The sequence below is a fragment of the Saprolegnia diclina genome (genome assembly GCF_000281045.1).
Source record: "Saprolegnia diclina VS20 unplaced genomic scaffold supercont1.9, whole genome shotgun sequence".
Taxonomy (NCBI): Eukaryota; Oomycota; class Saprolegniomycetes; order Saprolegniales; family Saprolegniaceae; genus Saprolegnia; species Saprolegnia diclina.
In genome coordinates this window covers 891,329-914,799 of record NW_008246076.1, presented here as the reverse complement: position 1 = coordinate 914,799, position 23,471 = coordinate 891,329, and the positions used below count along the sequence as shown (strand labels likewise).

The 23,471-nt window shown below is 57.0% G+C and overlaps 11 protein-coding genes across 12 annotated transcripts; 4 read left to right on the top strand and 7 right to left on the bottom strand.

The window, feature by feature from the left end:
- Window positions 1-1,798: 1,798 nt before the first annotated feature.
- Window positions 1,799-3,761, bottom strand: SDRG_03966 (hypothetical protein). The gene has a single exon (XM_008609616.1). The coding sequence runs from the start codon at window positions 3,710-3,712 to the stop codon at window positions 2,015-2,017; it is 1,698 nt and encodes a 565-aa protein (XP_008607838.1). The 5' UTR covers window positions 3,713-3,761; the 3' UTR covers window positions 1,799-2,014.
- A 2,713-nt stretch (window positions 3,762-6,474) lies between these two features.
- SDRG_03965 (hypothetical protein) lies at window positions 6,475-6,864 on the top strand (the record flags this gene model as incomplete). Its single annotated transcript, XM_008609615.1, has 1 exon — window positions 6,475-6,864. The coding sequence occupies one exon, from the start codon at window positions 6,475-6,477 to the stop codon at window positions 6,862-6,864; it is 390 nt and encodes a 129-aa protein (XP_008607837.1).
- Window positions 6,865-6,959: 95 nt separating this feature from the next.
- SDRG_03964 (hypothetical protein) lies at window positions 6,960-8,117 on the bottom strand (the record flags this gene model as incomplete). Its single annotated transcript, XM_008609614.1, has 9 exons — window positions 6,960-7,078; window positions 7,123-7,188; window positions 7,233-7,327; window positions 7,373-7,423; window positions 7,472-7,580; window positions 7,624-7,664; window positions 7,711-7,749; window positions 7,801-7,905; window positions 7,950-8,117. 9 exons carry the CDS (start codon window positions 8,115-8,117, stop codon window positions 7,033-7,035), a joined length of 720 nt encoding a protein of 239 aa, XP_008607836.1. The 3' UTR covers window positions 6,960-7,032.
- A 435-nt stretch (window positions 8,118-8,552) lies between these two features.
- SDRG_03963 (hypothetical protein) lies at window positions 8,553-9,229 on the bottom strand. Its single transcript, XM_008609613.1, has one exon. It carries the CDS (start codon window positions 9,174-9,176, stop codon window positions 8,595-8,597), a length of 582 nt encoding a protein of 193 aa, XP_008607835.1. The 5' UTR covers window positions 9,177-9,229; the 3' UTR covers window positions 8,553-8,594.
- Window positions 9,230-9,891: 662 nt separating this feature from the next.
- Window positions 9,892-11,977, top strand: SDRG_03962 (hypothetical protein). Its single transcript, XM_008609612.1, has 10 exons — window positions 9,892-10,314; window positions 10,361-10,429; window positions 10,474-10,564; window positions 10,613-11,109; window positions 11,153-11,257; window positions 11,306-11,408; window positions 11,457-11,571; window positions 11,618-11,650; window positions 11,700-11,775; window positions 11,822-11,977. Exons 1-10 carry the CDS (start codon window positions 9,922-9,924, stop codon window positions 11,867-11,869), a joined length of 1,530 nt encoding a protein of 509 aa, XP_008607834.1. The 5' UTR covers window positions 9,892-9,921; the 3' UTR covers window positions 11,870-11,977.
- A 723-nt stretch (window positions 11,978-12,700) lies between these two features.
- Window positions 12,701-14,358, top strand: SDRG_03961. 2 transcript variants are annotated; one of them, XM_008609611.1, is made up of 4 exons: window positions 12,701-13,281; window positions 13,337-13,419; window positions 13,468-13,594; window positions 13,644-14,358. In XM_008609611.1, exons 1-4 carry the CDS (start codon window positions 12,877-12,879, stop codon window positions 14,280-14,282), a joined length of 1,254 nt encoding a protein of 417 aa, XP_008607833.1. In that variant the 5' UTR covers window positions 12,701-12,876; the 3' UTR covers window positions 14,283-14,358. The 2 variants fall into 2 exon arrangements, with proteins under 2 accessions (XP_008607833.1, XP_008607832.1); XM_008609610.1 differs by having other exon boundaries at window positions 13,465-13,594; window positions 13,644-14,333.
- A 610-nt stretch (window positions 14,359-14,968) lies between these two features.
- SDRG_03960 (HAD-superfamily subfamily IIA hydrolase) lies at window positions 14,969-16,265 on the bottom strand. Its single transcript, XM_008609609.1, has 4 exons — window positions 16,178-16,265; window positions 15,920-16,125; window positions 15,731-15,866; window positions 14,969-15,687 (listed from the first exon to the last, which is right to left on the bottom strand). The coding sequence occupies exons 1-4, from the start codon at window positions 16,246-16,248 to the stop codon at window positions 15,141-15,143; spliced, it is 960 nt and encodes a 319-aa protein (XP_008607831.1). The 5' UTR covers window positions 16,249-16,265; the 3' UTR covers window positions 14,969-15,140.
- A 374-nt stretch (window positions 16,266-16,639) lies between these two features.
- On the top strand, window positions 16,640-17,345 carry SDRG_03959 (dynein light chain 1, axonemal; the record flags this gene model as incomplete). Its single annotated transcript, XM_008609608.1, has 4 exons — window positions 16,640-16,642; window positions 16,692-16,831; window positions 16,878-17,133; window positions 17,178-17,345. 4 exons carry the CDS (start codon window positions 16,640-16,642, stop codon window positions 17,343-17,345), a joined length of 567 nt encoding a protein of 188 aa, XP_008607830.1.
- Window positions 17,302-18,583, bottom strand: SDRG_03958 (3-hydroxyisobutyrate dehydrogenase). The gene is made up of 3 exons (XM_008609607.1): window positions 17,920-18,583; window positions 17,750-17,867; window positions 17,302-17,701 (listed from the first exon to the last, which is right to left on the bottom strand). The coding sequence occupies exons 1-3, from the start codon at window positions 18,479-18,481 to the stop codon at window positions 17,419-17,421; spliced, it is 963 nt and encodes a 320-aa protein (XP_008607829.1). The 5' UTR covers window positions 18,482-18,583; the 3' UTR covers window positions 17,302-17,418.
- A 448-nt stretch (window positions 18,584-19,031) lies between these two features.
- SDRG_03957 (hypothetical protein) lies at window positions 19,032-21,076 on the bottom strand. Its single transcript, XM_008609606.1, has 11 exons — window positions 20,974-21,076; window positions 20,784-20,929; window positions 20,545-20,737; window positions 20,431-20,495; window positions 20,210-20,386; window positions 20,091-20,154; window positions 19,888-20,046; window positions 19,627-19,838; window positions 19,417-19,577; window positions 19,277-19,367; window positions 19,032-19,223 (listed from the first exon to the last, which is right to left on the bottom strand). Exons 1-11 carry the CDS (start codon window positions 21,029-21,031, stop codon window positions 19,095-19,097), a joined length of 1,455 nt encoding a protein of 484 aa, XP_008607828.1. The 5' UTR covers window positions 21,032-21,076; the 3' UTR covers window positions 19,032-19,094.
- A 385-nt stretch (window positions 21,077-21,461) lies between these two features.
- On the bottom strand, window positions 21,462-23,022 carry SDRG_03956 (hypothetical protein). Its single transcript, XM_008609605.1, has one exon. It carries the CDS (start codon window positions 22,914-22,916, stop codon window positions 21,573-21,575), a length of 1,344 nt encoding a protein of 447 aa, XP_008607827.1. The 5' UTR covers window positions 22,917-23,022; the 3' UTR covers window positions 21,462-21,572.
- Window positions 23,023-23,471: the final 449 nt, after the last annotated feature.

Below are 23,471 nucleotides of genomic sequence, written 5' to 3'. Positions count from 1 at the left end.
GTTTGCATTACGTGGACAACGGCGGATCTCATTTTCGCCTCCGCAGTCGCGTCTAGTCTTCCATCCCAGCGACTTGTACAATTGCATCTGGTAACCTCGTGGATATTACATTGAACCCTTCATCACGTAGTCACAGGTGAATAAAATTATGACATAATAAAAAAGGGAATCGTGGATATGGCGGGAAATTATAAAGGAAGCGCGCCTCGCTGGCGTGGGACGACGTCTCGAGCGATTCCATCGAAAACCGTTGGATCAAGGCGGACATTGGGGTAGTTTACAGTGCTATGGTAGTTCCCGAGGTTGTATAAGCCTTGGGTGAAGACTCGATCGACGACTTTGTCCGCGGCAACGACGACAGTGCGTGGGATATCCTCCTTTGAGACCTCGACGTCACAACCGTCGACACGGGAATCTTTTAGTTTTGAATTAAACAGCACAATAAAATTATGCATGGCTTTTGTAATAAATATGAGCCTCGGAGGAGTGTTTTACGACATTTTGACCTCCGCACCCATGAGTACCCGGGGACTACCTCGTAGGATGTGGGTGGAATAGAGACTAGGCATTGGCTATAATTCGGAAATGGAGACCAGGCATTGGTCGATTTTTGGTTAAAGGGCACAGACCGGAGACCAGGCATTGGTCAAAATTGAAATAATTCAACGTAACACTCGAAGTTTGAAGCCAGGATCTTCGCTTCTTCGACATGAACCCGCCGAGCGTTGCGGCGGTTGAATCGGCAGTTGCAAACGATGGACTGCCGCAGCTCGGCGGCAAGCGGCCGACGATGCACGCGCGCGTGTGCGACCTCAATCGCTGGCCATGCTTGTCTGTCGTAGTGCGCTGTCGAAGCCACGCGCGCTCCTGTCGCACGGCGGCCAAGCGAGCGCAACGAGTGGCGTCGAACGAGACGACGTTTCCGTCACCGAGCTCGATGCGCTACCACGTCTTGGTGACCACTACGCGACTACGACTCTCGACGACAGCTTGGAGCGACATTGGCAGCGCGCAATCCCGAGACCTCGAGACCTGGCAACTCTGCGCGGTGCCACACCATACACGTACCGGTACATTGCAGTCACATCTCATACATTGCTGGATGTAGCGTAGCAGTGGCTAATCTAGATCGATATTATCTTATGCTACAGTAGTGATGTCTTTGACGAAGGCAGCACCATGCATGTTGCTTGCGCGTCATCGATTGATCTGCGTCAAAGGAGACCAGGCATTGGCTGCTCGATATTTAGAGAATAGGCATTGGCTTGTCCATATTTCGAGACCAGGCATTGGCTGATTGCCAAAAAGAGCTGCCCAAGGTGGGCGGGTATACAAATTGCAAGTCATGCCTTTTGGAGTCAAAAGGTACACTTGAATTTTGTATGTGCGATGAAATGGAGCTTGAATCGCGATGGTGCCACTGCCAGTGGGACGCCCGCGACAACGAAGCGGCCATTGATCGCGCCTTTCGAGCGACGAACTTCCCTCTTCCTTTTTCCTTCTCCTCTTCGATTTTAAAAGGCACAAAGTGTTATCACATCCTAAAGGGTACTCGCCGAGTACCCATCGTACTTTAGACGCTCACTACTGTATACAGGGCGAAACACCCGGCAAAAACCCAGAGCCAAGGTAGGATACCGGGAACTGGTAGAGATGCTCTCAACCACGTTCACCATCCAGTGCTTGCGCAACAGTGCAGCCTACTGTCTTCTCTACCAGCATGCGCTGGCATCACAGCAACGCATCGCTAGACACCACAGCAAAAAGTCGCGTTCCAATATTTAAAACAATAAAATACCAAAAAACGAAAAGACCAAATTCGTTCAAACAACGAAAGCTCGTTCCGCGGGATCATGGCATTCGACTCAAAAGGCTGCAACAAGCACGTCCATCTTTTACTTGTAGACAACAATCGGCAAATGACAGCAAAAAATATAGCTATAAAACAAAACTATTGTACAAGCACCAAGACGACATGGACGTCACCACGATCAACAAGATTCCGCAAATTGTCTTACGCTTGGCCCGACTCGCTTCCCCACGAGTCGTCAAAGTAGTCGGCAAGGATCCGCGTCACGACCATGTTGCCGTTGACGTTGGTCGACGTGCAGATCCGGTCCAAGAGAAAGTCGATGGCGACAATGTAAATGAACGCGCCGGGGAGCGGGATGTTGGGCAGCACTGTCTTCCAGACCGTCATGAGCATGATCAAACCCGAGTTGGGCACTGGCGCCGTGCCCACACAGCCCAAGAGCGAGACAAAGAAGAGCACGACAAGCTCGGGCACGCCGAGGTGGCTGCCGACACCGCCAACGTTGGCCATAAAGACCGTCAAGAGCGGGTAGTAGAAGCCCGGCGAGTTGAGGTTGACCGGCGTGCCAAGGCACATCATGAGCTGGGCGAGCTGGCGCGACACTTGGCGCGTCTGGTGGACCACGGTCACCGCCACGGGAAGCGTCGCCATCGACGACGAGCAGCCAAATGCAAACACATACGCGGGCACGAGCTGCCGGAGGTAGTTGTACGGGTTGATGCGCGTAAAGAGAAAGAGGTACAACGGCATGACGATCAGGACATGGACGAGGACGCCGGCGATGAAGAAGAGGATGAGGTACCCGCCTTGGGCCATGATGTTGGTGCTCGTCGTACTGTACGTCACGATCGAGCTCGACAAGAGGAAAAACACCGCGAACGGCGTCAGCTTGAGGACGGCGTTGATCATGAGGAGGAGCGTGTTGCGACTCTGGCGCAAAATGTTGAGGAGGTAGTTGTTGCCAGGGCCCAGCGCCTCATTGTGCGACTTGGCGACAGCCACGCCGAGCGGCAAGGCAAACGTGAGGATGCTCAGAAGCGACCCGCTGGCCATGGCCGCGAAAATGTTGTCGGGCACGACCAAGTTGACGATCGCAATCACTTGTTGCGTCAGCGTGAGTTGCTGAAACGCCGAGTTGGTACTCAGCACATTGTTGACGTCCTTGACGGTGAAGAGCGCGCTGGCGTTGGCACTTGGACTGAGGCACGCCATCGTACCATTGGCGAGCGTCTCCAAGTACTGGCCGTTGGCACACCGGAGACCCAAGACGATGCCACTTGTCGAGGTCACAGTGCTTTGCGCGACGGGCCAGTTGGCGTTGAAGACGCTGTTGTAGATCAAGGCGACGACCATGCCTTGCATCGTGGCGAGGATCGACGTCGAGAAGAGGACCGCCGCCGTCCGCCACGTTAAAATCGACGTTTTGTTCAAAACGACAATCTCGGCGATCGACACTGTCATCGTGCTGAACACCATGGGCACGACAAGGCACCGCAGCGCGCGCACGAACAAGTTACCGGGCAGCTCGAGCCAGAGCGCAAGGTCTTGCGGAATGTCAAATTTGGTCAAAATCAAGCCGAGGCCAATGCCGAGACAAGCGCCGAGAACGACCGTCATCGAGTTGAAGAACGTCGCGGTCTCGCGCGAGTCGTAGTTGCCGTGGGGTGCCGCTGGCTGGCCCTCGAGAATCGGGTCGTCCTGCAACGAGTAAACGGGCGGCGTGTGGGGTCCGAGCGTCTCGACCGGCGTCGACCGAAAGTTGGTGCGTGCGTTGAACGACTCGAAATGGGCAGGCCGGCGCTCCTGGGAGCTCGTGGACGAGACACCGCTGCTGAGCATCGCCGGCTTGTGCGTCGGCTCGGGCTCATAGAGGTAAATGCCCTTGCGCGGTGGGTCCATGCTAGTGTGTAGAGTGGTACTGCGTGCAGTGCGGCGAAATGCGGTCTGGCAATCGCCTGTGAGAAGGAAAATACATCCAGCAGAGGGGCGGCCGCTGATCAGACGACCATGTATCTTTTCAAACCACATGTTGCGCTGACAGCTAGAAGCGCCATCCGACCTGACCCGAAGAAGAAGTGAGGAGTTCCTTTGCCACCACGTGACTACGTACATACATCGATGCACGCACGAGGTGGCGTGGACCAGGTTGGCTTTGCAAATGCGTGCCGCGCGCTATGGACGCTACATATGGACGGTCGGGATGGTTTCATATGGTTGGACCATACTGTACTGACACCAAGCGCACCCACGATCACTCACTTGGCAACTCGAGGTTACTCTCACTGGGCTACGCTGGCAAAGACATGAAGGCGGAAATGTGAGCAGCAAGGCCGATCGCTTCGACAGGCGCAGGCCGCCACACCTCTGGCTAGTGACTAGAGTGGTTTGCTTGTCGTAGAAGGCCGATGCTTCCGTAGCTATGGTATATGGCTCATCTGGTTTACGTATAGGGCTGTAGATTGTGGTTTAGAGCTTGTAGCCCGCATCCTTGCTTTTAGCGTGTAGAGCAACGCGTAAAAGCTCATTCGAACGACGATGTAGCGCAATGCAGTATGGCTTCGAGGCGCCACGCTGGACCAGGTACTACCCATCCTCTCAACGATCAAAAGCAGTAAACGTCATATCGGCCGATCCCATACAAAATAGCGGTCGGAGTATCTGGACCAGCTGCTGTAGCAATCGCAAGGGCAAACTGCCGTTCACCCACACTGAGTCACGGCCTGTCACGGCACTGGCCATTTGGTTGGGAATTCTTGAGAGCTAAAAACCTGGTCGTTGCCTTCTTTATCCTGCCGCGGTGTTACCAACTGCTGCTTGTCCACACCCTCCTTTACCCTGCACGTGCAAAAAAAGGAATGCGATTAGTGGCAAATGTTGTGAGGCCAGTGCGTCGACGCAGAAATATCGCCTGCCGTGGGATCTCAAAGTAGCTTTCTCGTCATCTGGATAACAGCGTCGGGCCTTGCTTGGTCTGCGCAAACCCACGACGTGAGTCGCTGCTTGGTTGCTTGAAGCCGCCGCAGAGGTGATTGCCGTGGAGTGATCACAGTGCTGCAGTGTTGTTGATGTGGTTGGAGCTGGACATGAAGCTTGCAGAGACGTGCAGATCCCCAGGATGAGACTCGCGGATCGGTCCTATCCAAGTAGCTTCGAGGCCGAGAAAACGTGAAGTGTCACAAAGACACTGCGCCTTGCGAGGAGTTAGCATCGCAGTCTCGTCAGGGTCCCAATGACCAATGGCATCCTCGATGCAAGGCAGGAAGCCCAAGCCGGATGCCCTAGATGAATGGATTTGTTAGTACCAAATTGCGTAACGAAATTCTCCTTTAGATCGATGTCTGTGCTTCTTCACGATGTGCATCGTAGCGCCGGAGGTATCCCCCGCGGATTGTATAGTCCTGTGTGGTATCCAACACCTCGATGCGTAAATGCGTTGTAACTTCCTCCTTGTCGTCGCCAACTGCGTCCAGTCCCAAGTCTCGAATCCGACCGCACAATCTATGTACGAGGTCCAGCGTGTATCGGCTCCATTTTACAAACGAGACGCCACAAGACCCAAGCTTCCTTCACGCCCAGTGTCGTCATGCTTACATGCTGCAATGTAGGTGCTCAAGAGCGTTCCCGCGCTGCTTATGATGTTGCTACCTTGAGCTACTATCATTGCTGTATTCACTGCACGCCGAACGCTGTCCAGTGAGAGTCCACCGCAACGTAGGTGTGGACAAGGAAGCTTGATATAGCGATATTACGAGCGAGTATACGGCTGCTTAAACGTGTTCACGTTGTCGACATGCCACCAAGGAATAGTAGAACCGTGTAGCGAGTGCTGCGACCCGCATGCGTCGCCTCCATCCGTAAAAAGCTGCACGAAAATCTCTTAGCTTCAACTGTGAGCTTGCCACGTATGACCAATCAGATGATCTGATTGGTCATACGTGGCAAGCTCAGAGTCGATTGGATCGCGCCAGACGAGGCCGCGAACCAACCAGCACCCCGATGATGGGCAAGCAGACGCCGATCGAGGCTGTCCACGCTGTCCACGCGGGTGCCTTGCCATAACTAGATCACAAACTAAAGTAGATTGCACTATATGCATTGCAAAGTCGTCCTTCATGAGGGCATGCCATAGTTGAAGAGGCAGCATGTCAATCCTTCGCCTCAGCACGCCAGCTCAGCACGCCACGTGTGGCCAATGTGAGGACAAATGGTATTGTTACTCTATACTTTATTTGGAGTTTTCTATGGACACCAGTGGGCGAGGAAGCGGGCGTGCGTGGCCCCGATAGCGGTCGTTCACGGTCGTATCCTCGTCGATATCATGCGCTGCTTGGACTCGACCAAATACGTCCTTTCACTGCAGCAAGCGCTCCCACCCGCTACGCTCGATGCGTCGCTGGCGGCGCTCTGGACGCTTTCGGCGATACCCGATGCCTTGGACGCCAAGCACTGGCCATAGGTTTGTGTGGAAGAGATCGATCGCCACTACACCTCTACCGTGCTCACTGCTCTTCCAAGCTTTCGCTCGATCTGCATCGAGGACCTTGCGATGCTCAATGCCCAGTTGCTTGACCTCCCGATCGAAGAAGATCCACACCAACGGCCGATTTCGTCGACACAAAGTGAAGTCCATCCAAGTGATGCCGATTGGGCAAAAAGAGAGCATGGACGAGCTGCGCCATATCTTGCATCTCTGCACCGGGCTCCACCATGTCGACTGCACGGCTGACGCGACGTTCTTGAATGATGTCGTTCAAGCAGCGCCGTACGTCCAACACATTATGTTCTCTTTGATCTGCCTGCACGACGATACTGCGTATCCTGGCGAACACCGGCGACCAGTTCTCGCGACGTGGTTGGCGTTTGGCCACGCGACGCACCTGCATCTCGATCAGTTTCACGTGCGACGACGGCGTCGGCTTGGGCCATTGCATAGCCACCACGACGTCGCTCACGAGCCTCAAGCTACAGGAATCGCCCGCGTCGTCCACGGCCTCGTCGATGCCACCATGCCGCTACCCAACATCACGGAGCTGTGTCTGCACTCGCCATAGACCGCCATTCTCACACACCTTGTGACCCACCGGATGCATCATCCGCGTCTTTGCGTACTCGAGCTGGCGGCCACCAAAACGCCGACGCAACATTCGCCCTGTGTGCTCATATTGCGACTTTGGTTGTCCGCATCACCCAAAAGCCAAATGCCATTTTGTCTTCACCTACTAGACCCCTTTTCGATGCCCCGTGTACCCGAGCAGGACTTTGTGTCTACAGGCAGTTGACACAAATAATAAAGTGAGATCTCAACGTACCGGTTTTCCGTCTCGAGAGTCTTTTGCTGCGTAACATACGCTGTGCAGAGGTGCGCGGTGGGCAGCCTATGCTTCTAGTCCAGCTTTCATTTACAACATATAGAGCGTACGGTTGATGGGCGAGCGCGTCCGACGATGCGAGGCGCTGGCCAATGCCAGCGAGCAGCGACCCTTGCTTGCGCACTTCGGGGAGCTTCGATTGTCCCTACCTGAATGTCAGCGATCGAACACGTTGTCGTCTTATTCCTACCGGCTCCAGGGGCGGGAGGGTGCGTGGAGGCGTGGCACGCTTTGCCTCCACCTACAAGCCACTCAATGGTCCACCAGCGCAACGACAACGCGTGTGTACTGCTGCCTGTGGATGGCGTTTATGGGCCAGTTGGCCCAAGCTTCGCACCGTGCCTGGCGCTTGAGTATCGCGGTTCGTCGGTGTCGCTGAAGTCTGGAGCTCATACGACCTATCACACACGATGTGGCACATAGCAATCTAAACTCTGGTACGTTTTCCAGGTGTTGCAGTTGTGCTCGCCGCCGGGGCCAACCTGCACCGACAACTCCAGTCGTTTTCACTCTAGATCATCGAAGTACCTGGTGCACACCGGTATGAAATGGCGAGTCTTTGGCTGCCTACACCCACGGCGTTGTTATGATGCGGCGTCGGCGTAGACGAGAACACACCGGGTCGACGCTGGCTTGGTTGAGATTCTGCGCAAACGTCCGTCGACCGGCGGGCTTCTCGGCCGTGAGGGCGGGCAGAATGGCATCTTTTCCATGGACCAAGTGCTACCAACACACGTTGAGACGCTGTCCTTATCGCTGCGTATTACGTCTCGGGTCGACAACGGATCTTTGAACGACCGCTTCTTGAAAGTACGGTTGACGTAGCCGCCCCAGTCGGCGTCCGGATGCGACGGATCGAAGCGGTCCTTGCAGTAGCCCGTGATGGGCGCCGCGTCACTCTCGGTCCGTGGGTCGAGTCGCTTGGCCGTCGTCATGGCGGTGCTCAAAGTCCTAAATCCTAAAAATACGCGTCGGGCAAAAGGGGTAGGGTAGGTCTAGGGTCCGAGTCTCGGGACGTTTATCGCACCTTATTGATGCCGATTCGACCTTCTCGAAACCTCAATTTTGTGATACGTCGACGACAATTGATAGCTAGAACTAGAACACGTAGCGATGACGGAGTTGCATAGCTAGAAAGGCCAACTATCTCGTGCGGGGTGGCCTGACGACGGGACTTTCAGCCAGCGCCATATGACCACGGATGCATCACGGCCATGTCGTCTCCCTGTCCTGCCATATCCCTGTGGTTTTGGGTAGTCTCGTTGCTTTGAATACAATGTTTACGACCCTGGGCCATCGGTCCATAGGCTCCACGGCAAGCGGACAATAGCTGCCTGCCATAGTATGCAGTCGACATCAAGGATCCTGCGTACAGATGGAAACAGGCCAAAACGTGGATATTACCAAGCCTCTTACGAGGCCTTGACGGCGGGCAACTCGCCCTTTTCCTGGCGTCGTCGGCGCACGTCAAAGTTGAAGATGCGCGCCATGTTGACTTCGGTCGTAATGATCTGGTCGCGAAGAAAGCCGAGGTCCGACTCGATCTGCGAAAGCCGCGACGTAGCCGTCGAGAGGTTGCCTTGCAGCAGCGCGAGCGCTTCTTCAAACGAGTACTCGACCATGACGTTGGCGCCGAGCCAAATGCACACGGTCTGCACGTCGGCGTCGATCGTCGCATTCGCAAACACGTTGTCCGCGAGGCTAAAGTGCGTCTCGATCGGCTCGTCCTTCTCGCGCGACGCCATGAGATGCTCGAGCATCGCGAGGTCCTTCTCCGTGTCCGGAATCTTGGTCTTGAACGACTGCTTGGACTTGGTCAAGTTGGTTTCCATAAACTTGTACTTGGAGTAGAGCTGCTGGAGCGCGCCGACAATGCCTTCGACGGGGTCGGCGCCCACAAAGGCGGCGACGTCCTCGACAAAGATGGCGCACGGGATACCGCGCTCGTTGCGCTCGCCGAGGAGGCGGTCCGTGATGTCACTCGACTCGGCCATCGTACGACGTCGGCAAAGCTTTGGAAAGTCCAACCAGTGGTGAGGTCGCCCGGTGGTATTTTAATTCGACGTTTGTTCTTCCATACATAAATCCAGTTTAAATAAAACCATATAAAATAGTACGAGACAGGCGGATCCGGATACGACGACTTTCCACAAGCATCGCGCGCGGCCAGCACACCAAGCGAGGTTGGTTGTGGCCACGTCCTTGCGTGGCGCACTGCGGTGGGCATTGCGCGGACGATATAAGACAGATGACCGGTAGAGCGAAGCTACGAGCCGCTGTCCGTTGGTGACGAGAGGCTAATGTTGCGCGTCCATAGTAGTTTAGCTGCGAACGCCATGTCTCCATGTCCAGGCCAACGAACGCGACGACGCGTAAGAAGCTCGAGCTGTCAAGGCAATGTCCGTCGACAATGCGTTGTCATGCAGGCGCCTCTGCTACGCGATACGTTTGATAGAACAGTGCAATAAGTTTTCGGTTCTTAGATCTTAGAGGCTCGGCCAGACTCTAGTACAAGGCACGTCGGTTCGCGGTCGTCAGTCCATTAGTTGAAAGCTTCGTCTCTCTTTGGGGCGTCTTATTTGCCGCAAGGAATGCTACTGGACAGTAGGTCGGGGCTCGGCGATCAGTCACTGTCGTGCCGATATTTCGCCTTGTCCCAAGCAGTTTGAAACGGCACGCTTCTGACATCGGACTTCACTATTTCCGACAGCAGCCTTCCTGCTAATTTTAACGCGTCCAATGCCGCTGCCGTACCCGATCATCGAAGCGCGCTTCCAGATGCTCGATGCATCGATCGCCAAAGCCGGTGCCACTACCAAGCTCATTCGCTTGAATGCGTCCGATGCGCTGCGCGAGACGGTGCGACAGACGCGCAAACCGTCGCGACGGACGCCGGCATCGGCCGACGCCATTCCGCGCTCGACACCAACGACGACAAAGACACCGCTGATTGACCGGCGGCGGACAAACCAGTACGAAGCCTCCCATCGCCGGCTGTCGATGGCAGCAACGCACGCACACCCGTTGTTGCCGTCGACGCCACAGCCTGCGTTTCACACGTGGGGCGAGAGCACGACCAGTATCGACCCGAAAGAAGCACGTCTGCACGCTGTAGCCCAAGAGACGTGGGCGGTGCGGTGCCGATGTTCATGTCGACAGGCCATCATGTTCGGGCTAGGCCATTGAGCAAAGCCTTCAGAACTCACGCCCGTCGACTGCCAACGCCACCTCGACCCCGACGCGGCCGGTACTTTACATGTGTTTGCAACAAGAATCGAATGCGGTGCGTAGGCTAGCCGCGGGACAAAGGCCAAGTCGGCTGGGGCTACACGCGGTAGCCTCGCAACCTCGACGAGCCGCCACCAGCTGCAGCAAGCGCAGTGTACGCTACGTGGAGGACGAGTGATTGGCGCTAAATTCCATGTTGTAGCGACTGCAGGCGCACCGCCGCATACCGTAGCGTGGCATAGCGACGTCGAAGCGTCAGACGACGATGACGAGCCCGCGATCGACGAGCCCGAGGGCGAATCATCGCGCAGGATACCAACCATGGTCGTGCGACGACCACCCCCCACGATCCGCAAACCGTCGTCCAAGCAGCTTTTGCGCGCCGGATCGATCTCGAGCAAACTGCCACGAAATTGGCTCCAAAAAGCCGGAACGTGCAAGGTGTTGTCGCCACAGCCCCCACCGACGCGGGTTCAAATCGCAGTGCAAAGCACAACTGTGGCGCTGTCCGAGACCGCGCCACCACACGTTGAGGCGCCGGAGCCCGTGGATAGCGCAGCCAACATTCACGATGCGCCCTTCTACTTTCTCGAGATCCGCCTCGAGCACTCGAGTTCGCTGGCCGGCTGGACGTTTCGCGTGCTCGTGACCGACATCACCGCCACGGACCGCCCCCAAATTCTCATATCCAACATGACCGTAAAATGGACAACTAATGTCCACTTTCAACACGTCCCACTAGTGCAACGACGCGCACTGCATTCTATTTCTCGACCCCATCACAAAGGCGTTCACGACGTTGTTCAACCCGCTTTTGTATTTTGACCATGTGACGTTACCGATCGAGGTATTCTTTTGCGATAGTTCAACATGGCGAGCACGATGCCTTTTGTAGCTCTATGATCACTCGCTGCACATCCAAGTCATTTCAGAGACACCGATACAAAAGCCGATCGTTGACACCTACGTCCACTACACCGTCGGGCCCGACGACAACAGTACGTCGATCAAACGACGAGAGAGCACGCAAGAATTGCATTCGATAGCGCCGCTTCCCGACCTCGAGCCGCTTCAGCTCGAGTCCGACGCCAAGACGCCGGTGGCACCCTGTAGCACCCTCGACAATAGCGCCTACATCTACGCCAACCATTTTGAAGCCAGGTCTGAGCATGCGTAGTCGTTGCGTGTGATAAGAGGTGTGGCGTAGGACGGTCAGCTCTCCAACCAAGCCAATCGCACCGTACAGACGACATTCTACTTGCCACGGTGCCTTATGCGACGCGTCGTAGGCTCATCCAAAACGCACCACAGACGCCATTCGAAGCGCGCAAGAACGAACTTCAGCGCATGCGCCAGTCGATGCGGGTACGTGACGCTGTGCAGCATTGCAGACAAGAGACTGCGCGTGTAGAACGAACTCCTACTTGAGCAACAGCGCCTCTCGCTCTCGCTCCGGTGATGCAAATCGTAGCCCGAAAGACCTTTGGATAGATCGAATCGAATGGAGTCAGCGATAGGATAGATAGGATCGCGTCGTATGGATTGTACAAACATCATTGTACGCATATCTATCCTCTCACCAGCAACACGTGCATGATATAAGCGTCGATGGCAATCATAATGCGAGGGCTATCTGCGGTGAGGGCGACAAGACTCCCTTTATCTTGACCCATGATTCCTCAAGAACGACGCGACCTATATGCTATCACAAAACATCGCTGAAATCGGCTGTTTCAACGTTAAGTCGCCTCGGTTGGTGGAGCAGGATTTGTCTGTCAAGGCAGCCGATGCCATCCTCTTTGTGGCGACGCCGCTAATGACTGTCATAGTTGGCTATGTGTCTGCTCCCGTGCTTCTACTTCGGCCATTATTTGAACTTGGTGGACACGGGGAGCGGCCAAGTAACATTGCCATTGCAATCTTCCGACAGCCGGATAGTTGAAGGTTAGTTCGTCGCGCGTGGCGCGCCCAAAACACTGTTGTTGCATAGCAAGCAGCCACTTTTCTCTCTGCTCGGTTCTATTTACAAGTTAGTCGAAGCGCTCCGGTTTAGTCGAACGCTTGAGGCAAGCGAACGGCCTCGAACGTCTCGTGTTGCCACGTTGCTTGATCGCAAGATTTTCGCAAGATCCAGCCAACAATATTTTAATTCCTACAATTTATTCGGCATACATAGGTGCAGTACAGCATGGTGTCATTAAATAGAATCCGACTCCCGTTTTGAATTTTTGAATCCGGCGATGTGATTGGCCATGTGCCCAGTGGCAGCTTCTGATTGGTCAAAATACAGCGCAGCCGGCGGTTGACGTCCCATCCAGCATTCCATTTCACGTGGAAGCTGCCAGCCGGAGACAGGACGACGACGTCGCCCTTCGCCGCCGATCCTGCCACCTCCACCCGCCCGCTGCTTTGGCCACAGACCACCGCCCATCGCTTGCCGCCACGCCGCTGCCAACGACACTACGCATGAGCAGTAGCAAGAAGATCAAGCCCGCGCTCGAGGTCCTCCTCGAACGCGAGCGCGAGCGCATGAAGCAGCGCCAGGAGATGGAAGACATGATGCAGCACTCGGACCTCCTACGAAGCATTAGCAGCCTGCGCCCGGCCAAGGACGCCTCGATCGAAGCGCCGGCGGCCAAGCGCCCGCGGCTAGAGCCCGTCTGCTGCGCAATCGAGTCGTCGTCCGCCGACGACAGCAGCAGCCGGACGCCCAGCGTCCGCGACGATGTGATGACGCCGCCATCAACGACACTGCCGAAGAAGTCGTGCAACTGCAAAAAGTCCAACTGCCTCAAGCTCTACTGCGAGTGCTTCCAGCAAGGCTCGCTCTGCGGCGACGACTGCAATTGCCAGGGCTGCCACAACAACATCGTACGTCCTATCCGGGCTATCTCGAGCACGGTACGAATCCTGAGTCTTACCCTAGAACTTTGAGAGCCAGCGGCAACGTGCGATCCGCGTTGTCCTCGAACGCAACCCCGTCGCGTTCCTGCCCAAAGTCTCGAAAGGGTACCGTGCTCCTCTCGTCCGGCGACCTCTCATGCTGCAGTCTAGTAGTAGCAACACGTCGGTGGCGACGACCAAGTATTTTCGCGGCTGCCGCTGCAGGCGAAGCGGGTGCCAGAAGAAGTATTGCGAATGCTACCAAGCTGGTGTCAAATGCGGCACGCTCTGTCGATGTCAGGTCGGTCCTTCGCCCTTAGCGTCATATACCACCTATTCTGATCTCCTAGATGTGCAAGAACCACTGCTCAGACGCCTCGCATGCGACACCGACCAACGAGAACACCCACGACCAGCCCAAGCACCGGGCGGCGCTGCCCGCCCCCGAGCGTTTTTCCGCGTTTACCCCACCACCCCTCGAGACGTTGATGCCACTTCGGCCGGTGCACCAAGTGCCGTTGGCGATCGCGCCGCCGGCCAAGCGACGACTCCCGCCACAGTCCAACACACACATGCATGCGATGCTGGGCCCACCGCCGATGCCACTGCCGTTGCCGCCACCGGCGTCGACGACCGCGCCGCCGGTTCGAACCAACGTCTATTCGCGGCTGTACCCGCTGCAGGTGAGCATGGCTTCGGACGTTGCGCTCTACAAGATTTGCAACTCGCTCGTGCAGGCGGCGTGCGACGAGCCAATGGCGCCGCCGCCGCCGCCGCGGTCGCCCGTGGCAACGACGCCGAGCTCGCAGTCGTCGTCGTCCCCGGCCGACGCGCTCTGGTGCGCCGAGGACTTGGCGGAAACCCCGGTCAAGCATGTGGTCGTGGACACGCGCGCCGAGATGCAGGAGCGCGCAGTGCTCCAAGAGTTTAGCGCGTGGCTGCGCAACATTGCGACCGCGAGCGTCAACCATATCCTCAAAAAGCCCTAGTCGTCTGCGTTGCACCGTATTTATAATACCACGCTCGTTGTTCGTACGTGAGTTGGCTCGCGGATCCAAGCCCTAATCACTGTCCAGAAGCTACAGCAGTTGTCCAAGCAGCAAGAGCAGAAGCTCTGCCTTCACACCATGATGGAGCCTGGTGAAGTGAACCAGATATTCCCTTCTCTACGTTTCAGTCATAGGTCTGACGAGGACCACATATGTATATGACACATTTATGTCTTCGTCATATGTAATGACTAGCAAAGTGGAGTCAAGTGCGCGTGCTACGTAAGAGAATAGAGCAGCGTCGACCAAGAGCGGCAGGCTGGGACGCAACTGCGAATAAAAACGTTTTCGCTCCTTTTTATTGGCCAAAAAGATGCATTTTTGGCCAATCCTGTGCGATGCTGCGCTCGGCGCCACGACCGCCGAGCGCCTCGATCGCCCAAATGGCTTTTGAAAATGAAATCGCTCGTACTCAACACAGTCATAGAGGACGTCGTGGGGAGCGCAAAACGCTACTTCCCGTCACCAGTAAAGGTGTACAGCAAGAGCAATCGCCCCCTTTCTTCGACGCGGCATATGCCAAAACTAACAACATTTTGCGGCATATGCCACAATGAACTTCCTGCTTTGCCAAAGTCGAGTCTGCGTTGGGCTACCAGCGTTCCTTGCGAGCGCGAGTCCGTGCGATCGGTGCAATGAGAGACTACATAATGAGGCTATCAATGCGTTGCATACTCCAACGTGTCGTCATGGGAGCTACTTCACTTCTATGGCCGCAGTTTATCGTCCCTTCTCTAGTACTAGTAGCGCATTCGAGTGTCCCGGGTCGTTCGCTTGCTACCGATCGACGTTTCGACTCTAGAGGACGCCTTCTTGGGTCAAGATCCATTCGACGGCTTCGTCCACCGAGTCGACGACAACATCGCCGGGATGCTCTTCATGGTTGTCGGCATCCGACTGGAAGACGCCGGTGCGCACAAGCACGGACGTCCAGTGGTTGCCGGCGGTGTTCGCACCTTGAATGTCGCTGAACGGGTTGTCACCAATGCCGTAGAACCGGTCGCAATTGGGTGCTTGCTCGCGCATGACTTGCTCGGCAAACTCGTACTGAACGAGGTGGGGCTTCCCAAACCGCGTCACTTGCAAAGGCTTGCCCGTGTGCTGTTCGAAGAGCAGTTGGAGGCAGCGCGTAAAGGCACCTTGCGCAAACCGGGGCACGGGATACGCACCGCTAAAGGTAAAGTCGTCGTTGCTCACAAAGAGCGGCGTCTGCGGCCCGGTCCCACTCCCGAGCGGATGGCCGCCGACCAGCGCATCGATTGCGATCTGCAGATCCTGCGCCCAGTGGATCGGGTCGTGGAAGATGATGATTGCGCCAATTGGCTCGTCCTCGAGGTGGTGCGGCCTAGCGTCAAGCCTCAGTGCGCCATATTTGTCGTGCAGTCTACTTGTGGGGCCACGGCAAGAACGGGTACTGGTGCGGACTCGCATGTGCGAGGTCCTCGATCGACACGACCTTCTGAAAACCATAGTGGTGCGCCACGTCCAAGACATCGTAGGCGCCCATGACAAGCACCTTCTTGTCTACATCCACGTCAGCGCGTTGAGTGTCTGTCATCCAAATGTCGCGAACGGACCGCCAAACTGATGCACGAGCTCGCGCATGGGCGTGTGCGCGAGGATCATCTGGCGCGGGTCGATTGGCACATCGAGGATCTTGCTCAGGTTGGACGTCTTCTTCTCCTCGACGCAGCCGCCGCCGTTGGTGAGGAAGATGTGCGGGACGCCCTGCGACTGCAGCTGCAAAAGGCGCTTGCTCGCGTTCGGGAGCGCCTTCCCGCCGCTACCGCCCATAGACAATGAGGAATCGAACACATGGAGCGCAAAGGACCGACCGGATCAAGACGCCATCAATGTCAAACGCAATGCCGAACCGCCGCATCTCCTTGGCCAGACGCGTCGCCATGAGTTTGCACTTTCTGGTGATATCCGTACTGTGCCAGCGTATCCGGCTATACACTATATCTACCGTTTAACAACACGATTATGGTTCGTCGTCCACGACAAAGGTAGTGTGCATTATATTTTACTCTATTTCCCATACCTTACGCACTCTATTTTACGTGTTCACTCGAGAGTAGCAATAGCGGCGCAGTGGATGCTTCGTGGATGGCTGCGCCGGTCGTACCACTACGTAGCAGCATCAAATTCGTGGCTAGCGTCGACTGCAGCATCCTACAGCACGGCTGCATCGCGTCCTGAGCCTGCAATCGTACATGACCATCACTCTATTGAACACTAATTATGAATCTCGTAAGATCGCGACTCTTCACCGCAGTCGAGAATACGCCAAGAGCATGGTCGACATGCGCCGCCTTCGCTCCGGACTAAGCACTTATATCTCGCTAGACGACGTGCAGTCAAGCCATCAAGGCGTGGGAGGCCAAGGAGAATGCATCGTCCGAGGAGGCGCCGGTCGTCAAGCTCTACTGCCAGATCCCGCCCATCGCCAAGCTCGACAACTCGCTCAACACGCTGAAAAATTGCGAGTACTTCTTCATGCGCATTCCATTATACTAACGAACTTGACGCTAGGCATCTCTCGCTCTCGACCAACTCGATCGATCGGCTGATTCCGCTCTCGGGCATGAAGAAGCTGCGCATTCTCTCGCTCGGGCGCAACCAAATCAAGAAGATCGAAAAGCTCGATGACGTGTCAGATACGCTCGAAGAGCTCTGGATCTCGTACAACGTCATTACGACGCTGGACGGTCTCTCGGGCTTGACGAACCTCACGACGCTCTACATCTCCAACAACCTCCTCAAGAGCTGGGACGAACTCGACAAACTCGTACGCTTTCTTCCATCGCATGCTGCTAACATGGACGATTCTAGTCCAATTTACCAAAGCTGCGCGACGTGCTCTTCTCGGGCAACCCGATTTACGAAGGCTTGTCCAAGGAGGAGGCGCGTCTCAACGTGCTCAAGCGCCTCCGGAACGTCATGAAGATTGACGGCGACATGGTCAAGCAAACCGAACGCGACGCTGTGAGCAGCCAATAAGAACTCGTATCTTCTGCGACATCCGTGTACACTTTGTTGATATTCCACAATATTGTCATGTTTCCATAGACGCTCAGGCGTGTTTGCCTTCGAGAAACTTGAGAATGTAGCCAAAGTCCTTCTTCCCGTGGCCGGTGTTGACAATCATATTGTAAAACTGGTGCACGCTCGACGTGAGCGGGATCGACGCCTCGACGCTCTTGGCCGCGTCGATCGCGAGACCGAGGTCCTTGCGCATGAGCACAGAGGCAAACCCGCCGTTGTAGTCGTTGCTCGCCGGCACGCCCTCCATGACACCCGGGTACGGGTTGTTGGCCGTCGTCGACCAGCACTGCGACGTCGACGTGTTCATAATGCTGCACCCACGCATCATCAATCACGCAATGAGATGTGATTGGTAGTACCTCGAGAGGACCTTGGGGTCAATGCCAAGCTTGTCACCAAGCGTGAGCGCCTCGGCCACCGACGTCATCTGGATCGCGAGCGCCAGGTTGTTGCAGATCTTGGCGGCTTGGCCCGTCGCTACGTCATGCTCGTCATCAGCTTGTGACTCAGGAGACATATATGAACTTACAAGGGCCGCCGCAATGCACAATGTTCTTGCCCATTTGCTTGAGGACCTTCTGCGCCTTGTCAAACGCAGGGGTCGAACCGCCGACCATGAACGTCAAGGTCGCGTTCTTGGCGCCGTTGACGCCGCCCGAAACCGGTGCGTCGATGATGAGCGCGCCCGTCTCCGAGATGGTCGCCGAGAGCGATTTCGTGAACGTCGGGTCGATTGTGCTTGAGTCGATCAAGAGATGGTCCTTTGTGAGCTCATGGATGAGGCCGGTGCTGCCAAGGTAGACCTCTTGGACATGCGGCGTCGAGGGCAGCATGGTCACGATCGTGTGGCACTGCTTGGCGACCTCGCGCGGCGTCGCGGCCGCGTCGACCTTGCCGTGCGCCTTGGCGGCCTGCACGTTGGCGTCGACGACGTCAAAGACCACGAGGTGGTTGCCGGCAGCCGCGAGGTTGCGGGCCATGTGGCCGCCCATCTGGCCGAGGCCAATGATGCCAATCTTGTTGGCCGCCGAGCTAAAGCCGCGGGCCATCGTTGTCGGCTTGCGCAAGGTCGTCGTCGTCGTGCGGAGCATGGTGGAGGAAGTGGCAAATCCGCAAGTGGCGTCCGGCCAGCACCAGCGCACGTGTCGCAGGACCAACTTCAAGGAGGACCTCTCAGAGTTGATGGCCTTTCGCCGTCAAAAATAATAATAAAATAAAATGCACGCTGACGAACGAGGATGAACGATCGGCCAGCAGCTCCAGCCGCATCTGGCCACATGTAGCAGCGCGCAGGCCACGGATCATCGCCGCCTGTAGCTCGCCTCTGGGCGCCACCAGCCTGCGCATGCTCATGCTCGTTGCAGCGGCGACCACGCAGTGCCGTTGCATGCCACGTGTGCCTCATGCACGTGCGTTGGTGGGTGGCGCGCACGCCATACGGTATGCCACGTCCGTGCACGTCCCTAGCTCCTGTCTCTCTGGCCGCTGGCACGAGCCGAGCTACGATGTGGCTATCGCAGCTGCAGCGCAAGGCGCTTCTTGCCGCTACAGATGTCGTCAACGCACCTGCCACGATGCTAGTGACGCATGCCAAGTGGGCAGATCAGGTCGAGGAGCGGACGACAGTGGCGGACGAGCAGATATTGACGATACAAAGGGTGATTGTGTTTGAGATTGCTATATATCCTACAACGCTACACTAGACTAGACGCGAAAGTGCATGACGAGCACGTCGCCGGTCGAGAAGCACGCCGAGAGCATGCTGCCGTCGTAGTTCCAGTTGACCTCAAAGATGTCGCCGACGCCCTTGTACGACTTGACGAGCGACCCGTCCTATAATCCACCATCAATACCATATTGCACGATCGCAAAGGTGTCGAATGTACCTGCAACGACCACACTTGAACGACGCCGCTGATCGACCCGCTGGCCAAAAACTGACCATTCGGACTGAAGGCAATCGCGTACACGGCGTTCCTACATCCCACGTCCTCAGCAACCCAAGTCCTAAGCATGCTCTTCCTACTCGTGGGCGTGGGTCGTGAGGCACTTGCCGGCTTCCACGTCCCATAGCTTGACCGTCGTATCAAACGACGTGCTCGCCAAGACGTGGTTGGATGGCCCCCACCGGATCGTATACACCTCCTTTGTGTGTTCCTTGAGGTCCAGCACGCACGCCGTCTCCGTCTACATCAGGCCATTGAGCTGCGCCCAGGACAAGCCAAAGTCTTCGTACCGGACGCCAGAGCTTGACCGAGCAGTCGTCCGAGCACGAGGCGAGAAGCGACCCGGACGGGTCCCACTTGATCGAGTTGATCTCGTCGGTGTGGCCACGCAGCACGGTCGACGGCGCGGCTTCGCCAACGCTCGCGAGTCGAATCGTCGTGTCGGACGAGCAGGTTGCAAATGTCGTGTCGTCCTTCCACGCTGCGTCCAAGATGGCGGCTTCTACATGGTCCCGATGGTCGCCACTCGTGACGAACGACGACGAGCGTACCGTCGTGGAGCCGGACTTGACTCACTTTGTGTGACGCGGCCACGTCCCAGAGCGCGACCGTGCTGTCGTACGACGCACTGAGTAGGAGCGTATTCGACGGGTTCCAGCGCACGGCAAAGACAGGCCCGAGATGGTGCTGCGCTTCGTACTGCAGTTCGCCTAGGTACGATAAGAACGTATGTTGCGAGATGGCGGCAGCGTACCGGACGGCGACCAGAGACGCGTGTGCCCGTCGTACGAGCCGGACGCAATGCAGCTGCCGTCGCGCTATACGTCAGCATGAGGACGCGGACGTAGAGAGAGATCAAGATGGGATGCGTACGTTCCACTCGAGCGTCGTCACGTCCTTGTACGCGCCGTCGCCGTGTGGCAGGACGATGCTCGTCACGGGCGTCGACGCGCCAAAGTCCGAGGCGCCGACCGACCATATCCGTGCCGTCGAGTCGGACGAGCCAGTGACTAATGTGTTGTGCATGGGTTGCCAGAGGCAGCTAAACGCCTACGCGCATGATGAGATTCTGGCGTCCGAGTGCAATGTCGTACGTCCTTCTCGTGGCCCTTGAGGACGAGCGTATCGGGCGACGCCTCGGCGGGCGGCGGCAGATGGGCTACATTCGACGATCCATGAGTGATAGTATCGTCCTCAGGCGATCGCACCTGCGTCGGCGGTGGGCGTCGCTGTGGTCGGGTCGGTCACCGAGTCGGGCGAGTTGATGCCGCCAATGTCGTCGGCCTTGCGCTTGCGCTTCCCAGGCTTGTTGCTGCTCGTTCGTGAGACCGACTGCGCGATGCGGCAGATGTGTGGGTTGAGGAGCGAGAGCTCAGCGTCGCACTCGCGCTCCGTGCCATCCTACGCCATGCTGAGCGGCGAAGAATGGCGAAGTATGAGCTACTACCTCGTTCACGTGCGCTTCAATGCCAACGTAGAGAAGGCCTTTCTGGAGGAACGAGATGAGCGCGCCCGGCGGAATCTCGGTCGAGACCACGGAGCTCCGTGCGAGCTGGCTTTCGTAGGCAAAGGTAAAGGCCGCATGCACGAAGCCTACGACGGCGCATGAGGCCATGGCCGAGGCGACGTCGACGTACCCGACTCCTGGAGGTACCGGTACACGAGGAAGTTGACTTCGTCCGAGGTGATGGTCATGCCGGCCGCGGTCCTTGCCACTCCTCCAGTCTCGCTCGAGTGATTATATGGGGTGGCGATGCGTAATTTATTGCCGTGCGAAAGTCGCTTTTTATAATTCTTACCTATTTTAACATGCCATATATTAATATACCATGCGATCGCATCCACCATACCAATACAAAGTGCATGGCGGGTGCAATAGAATTGTAGGTATTTAAAATCGTACTTCAATAAATATACGTTTTTATATTACACCTGCTACTTTGGTCCCTGTATAAATTAATAGTTATTCATTTCGAAAGATAGTTCGACAACGGCAGTGGGACGGCCGCGACGGCAAGGGCCGGCCGAGGTCGCGTGCGGCCCGTCGCCGGCGAGGGCCACGTGCCGCCGCATGCTAGCCGCGCCTCGACCATCGTCGCGGTACGGCGCCCATGACGCGTCTGCCTAGAGACATCACATGTGTGGGCTATGGCACGGCAGCGACCACCACCTTGACCTTCCTCTAGTCGGAACAACAACGCAGAGCCAGACAACATACGAGCCGAGTCCATGCCTCTTATCGCGTTAGGCGTGACTGAGGGTCGCCGCTCTTCGTGGGCTGGTACGCCTCGACCGTCTCGTCGTCGTCGTCGGTATCGCCGTCGTGGGGCGTGTTCAAGTTGGCGAGCACGAGCTGGGCGTACTCGTAAAAGAGCGTGTTGCCTATCGCCTTCTTGCAGATGGCCTGAAAGTGGCCCCGGAGCGTCTTGCGTCGGTTGGCTTGTTCGATGTTCTCGTCTTCGCTGCTCTCGTCGTCGGCGACTGCTACTGCTCGGCGCTTGCGCTTGCTGCTACGACTGCGCTCGCCAATACAGGCTGACGGCGCGACGATCCCAATCTTGGGCTTGGCCATCGTCGTTCGTGGCGGTACCACGGCACGCGTTGCATCGACTGCGCCGCCTTTGGTCTCATGGCTGTGCGCGAGGCGCGACGTCGTCGTCATGACCGCGTATATGGCAGTCGCGGCGTCGAACGCATAGTAGAGGCGGAACGGGCAGTCGTGGGCCGCGTTGCAGTAAAAGAACCCGCGCTGCACGCACCGGTCGTTCCAGGGTGTGTCCGGGAACGTGGCTGCAAAGGCCGCCGGCGTAAAGCACCGGACGTCGTTGGCGAGCGACGTCTCAAACGCGATCTGCATCCACGCCACAAAGCCCTGGAGGTCCGAAAACGTGGACCACTGCGCCGGCCACGGCGTGGGCCAGAGGCGGGCGCCGACGCCGGCTGCATAGAGCGTGTCGTGATCAAGCGGCGTGAGAAGCGATGACGGCGGCGCCGCTGACACAATGTCGTGGCAGTGTCGCAAGCGCGTCGCCGAGGGGTGCACCGTGTAGAGCGCGAGGTGGTAGTTGTAGGCAAAGCCGATGCGGTAGTCGCAGGCGTCGTGCGAACACACCAAGGCACCGCGCTCGGGTGTCCCGGCGCAAAAGATCGCAGCGGGAAAGGCCCGGCCGAACGCGTGCTCGTTAAACGGCCGCGCCTCGCACGTGACCTCCGTCTTGCAGCGTGCGTGCAGATTGGCCACCGTGGTCATAAGGTCGTCAAACGATCGCCAGGACGACGTCCATCGCACCGGCCACGCCCCGTCGGGCGAGACACCGTGAGGTACGCGGTCGAGCGTCGCCCCGTCCCGTAGTTCGTCCTGGCCCACCGCGTCCTTGTCGCTGTTCGGCATGGAGAGGTCTTTGGGCTTGCGGTTAGAGTCGAGCGTGTCGGTCGTCACCCCGTGGCTGCGCTGTGGCGGCACACGGCTCGCGCCCATCACGTCGGTACTATCGTCGTCGACCTCAATTACCTCGGTCGCTTGGCCTTGATCCATTGCCCTCTCACAATGGAAATCTCGACTCGTTCTGGATGCTGCCATTAAAGAACCGGACCATTTCTTTAATCGTCTACCGTCCACGTCGCGAGCTTGGGACGGGCCAGTCACCACGTCCCGGAGACAAAACCTCGCACTTGACTGCAGTGCGTCCATGCAACACCTGGCACCGCGTCCTCCTCGTCCAGTGCTTATCGTCCCGCCTTCTGAAAGCATATCTTCCCATCCTTTCGATGACGTTGAAGTCGTGGCCGAAGATCGCCATAGGCACGCATTCGATTGGTCAAAATGGCTATCGTTCCGGCCGTTGATTGGACAGATCGCTACAAAACGGCTGTACCGCCTTTCCACCTCAGCCGACATGGCGCTCGGCCACCTCGGCGGCGACGCATTTGAGAGACCGCCCACGGCCACGGCGCTGATACAAGCGGTCGCCGCTTCGAGGCTGCTTGTGGCCGCGTAAAGATTATGCTGCTGGATCGCATCCCATCATCATGCAAAACGAGCCAATCACGCGGCACGTCCTTGTCGCAGTTGCCACCAAACTCGAAATCGAACGTGGCCGACGACGACGATGCAAGGCTCGTTGACTGCCTCGTA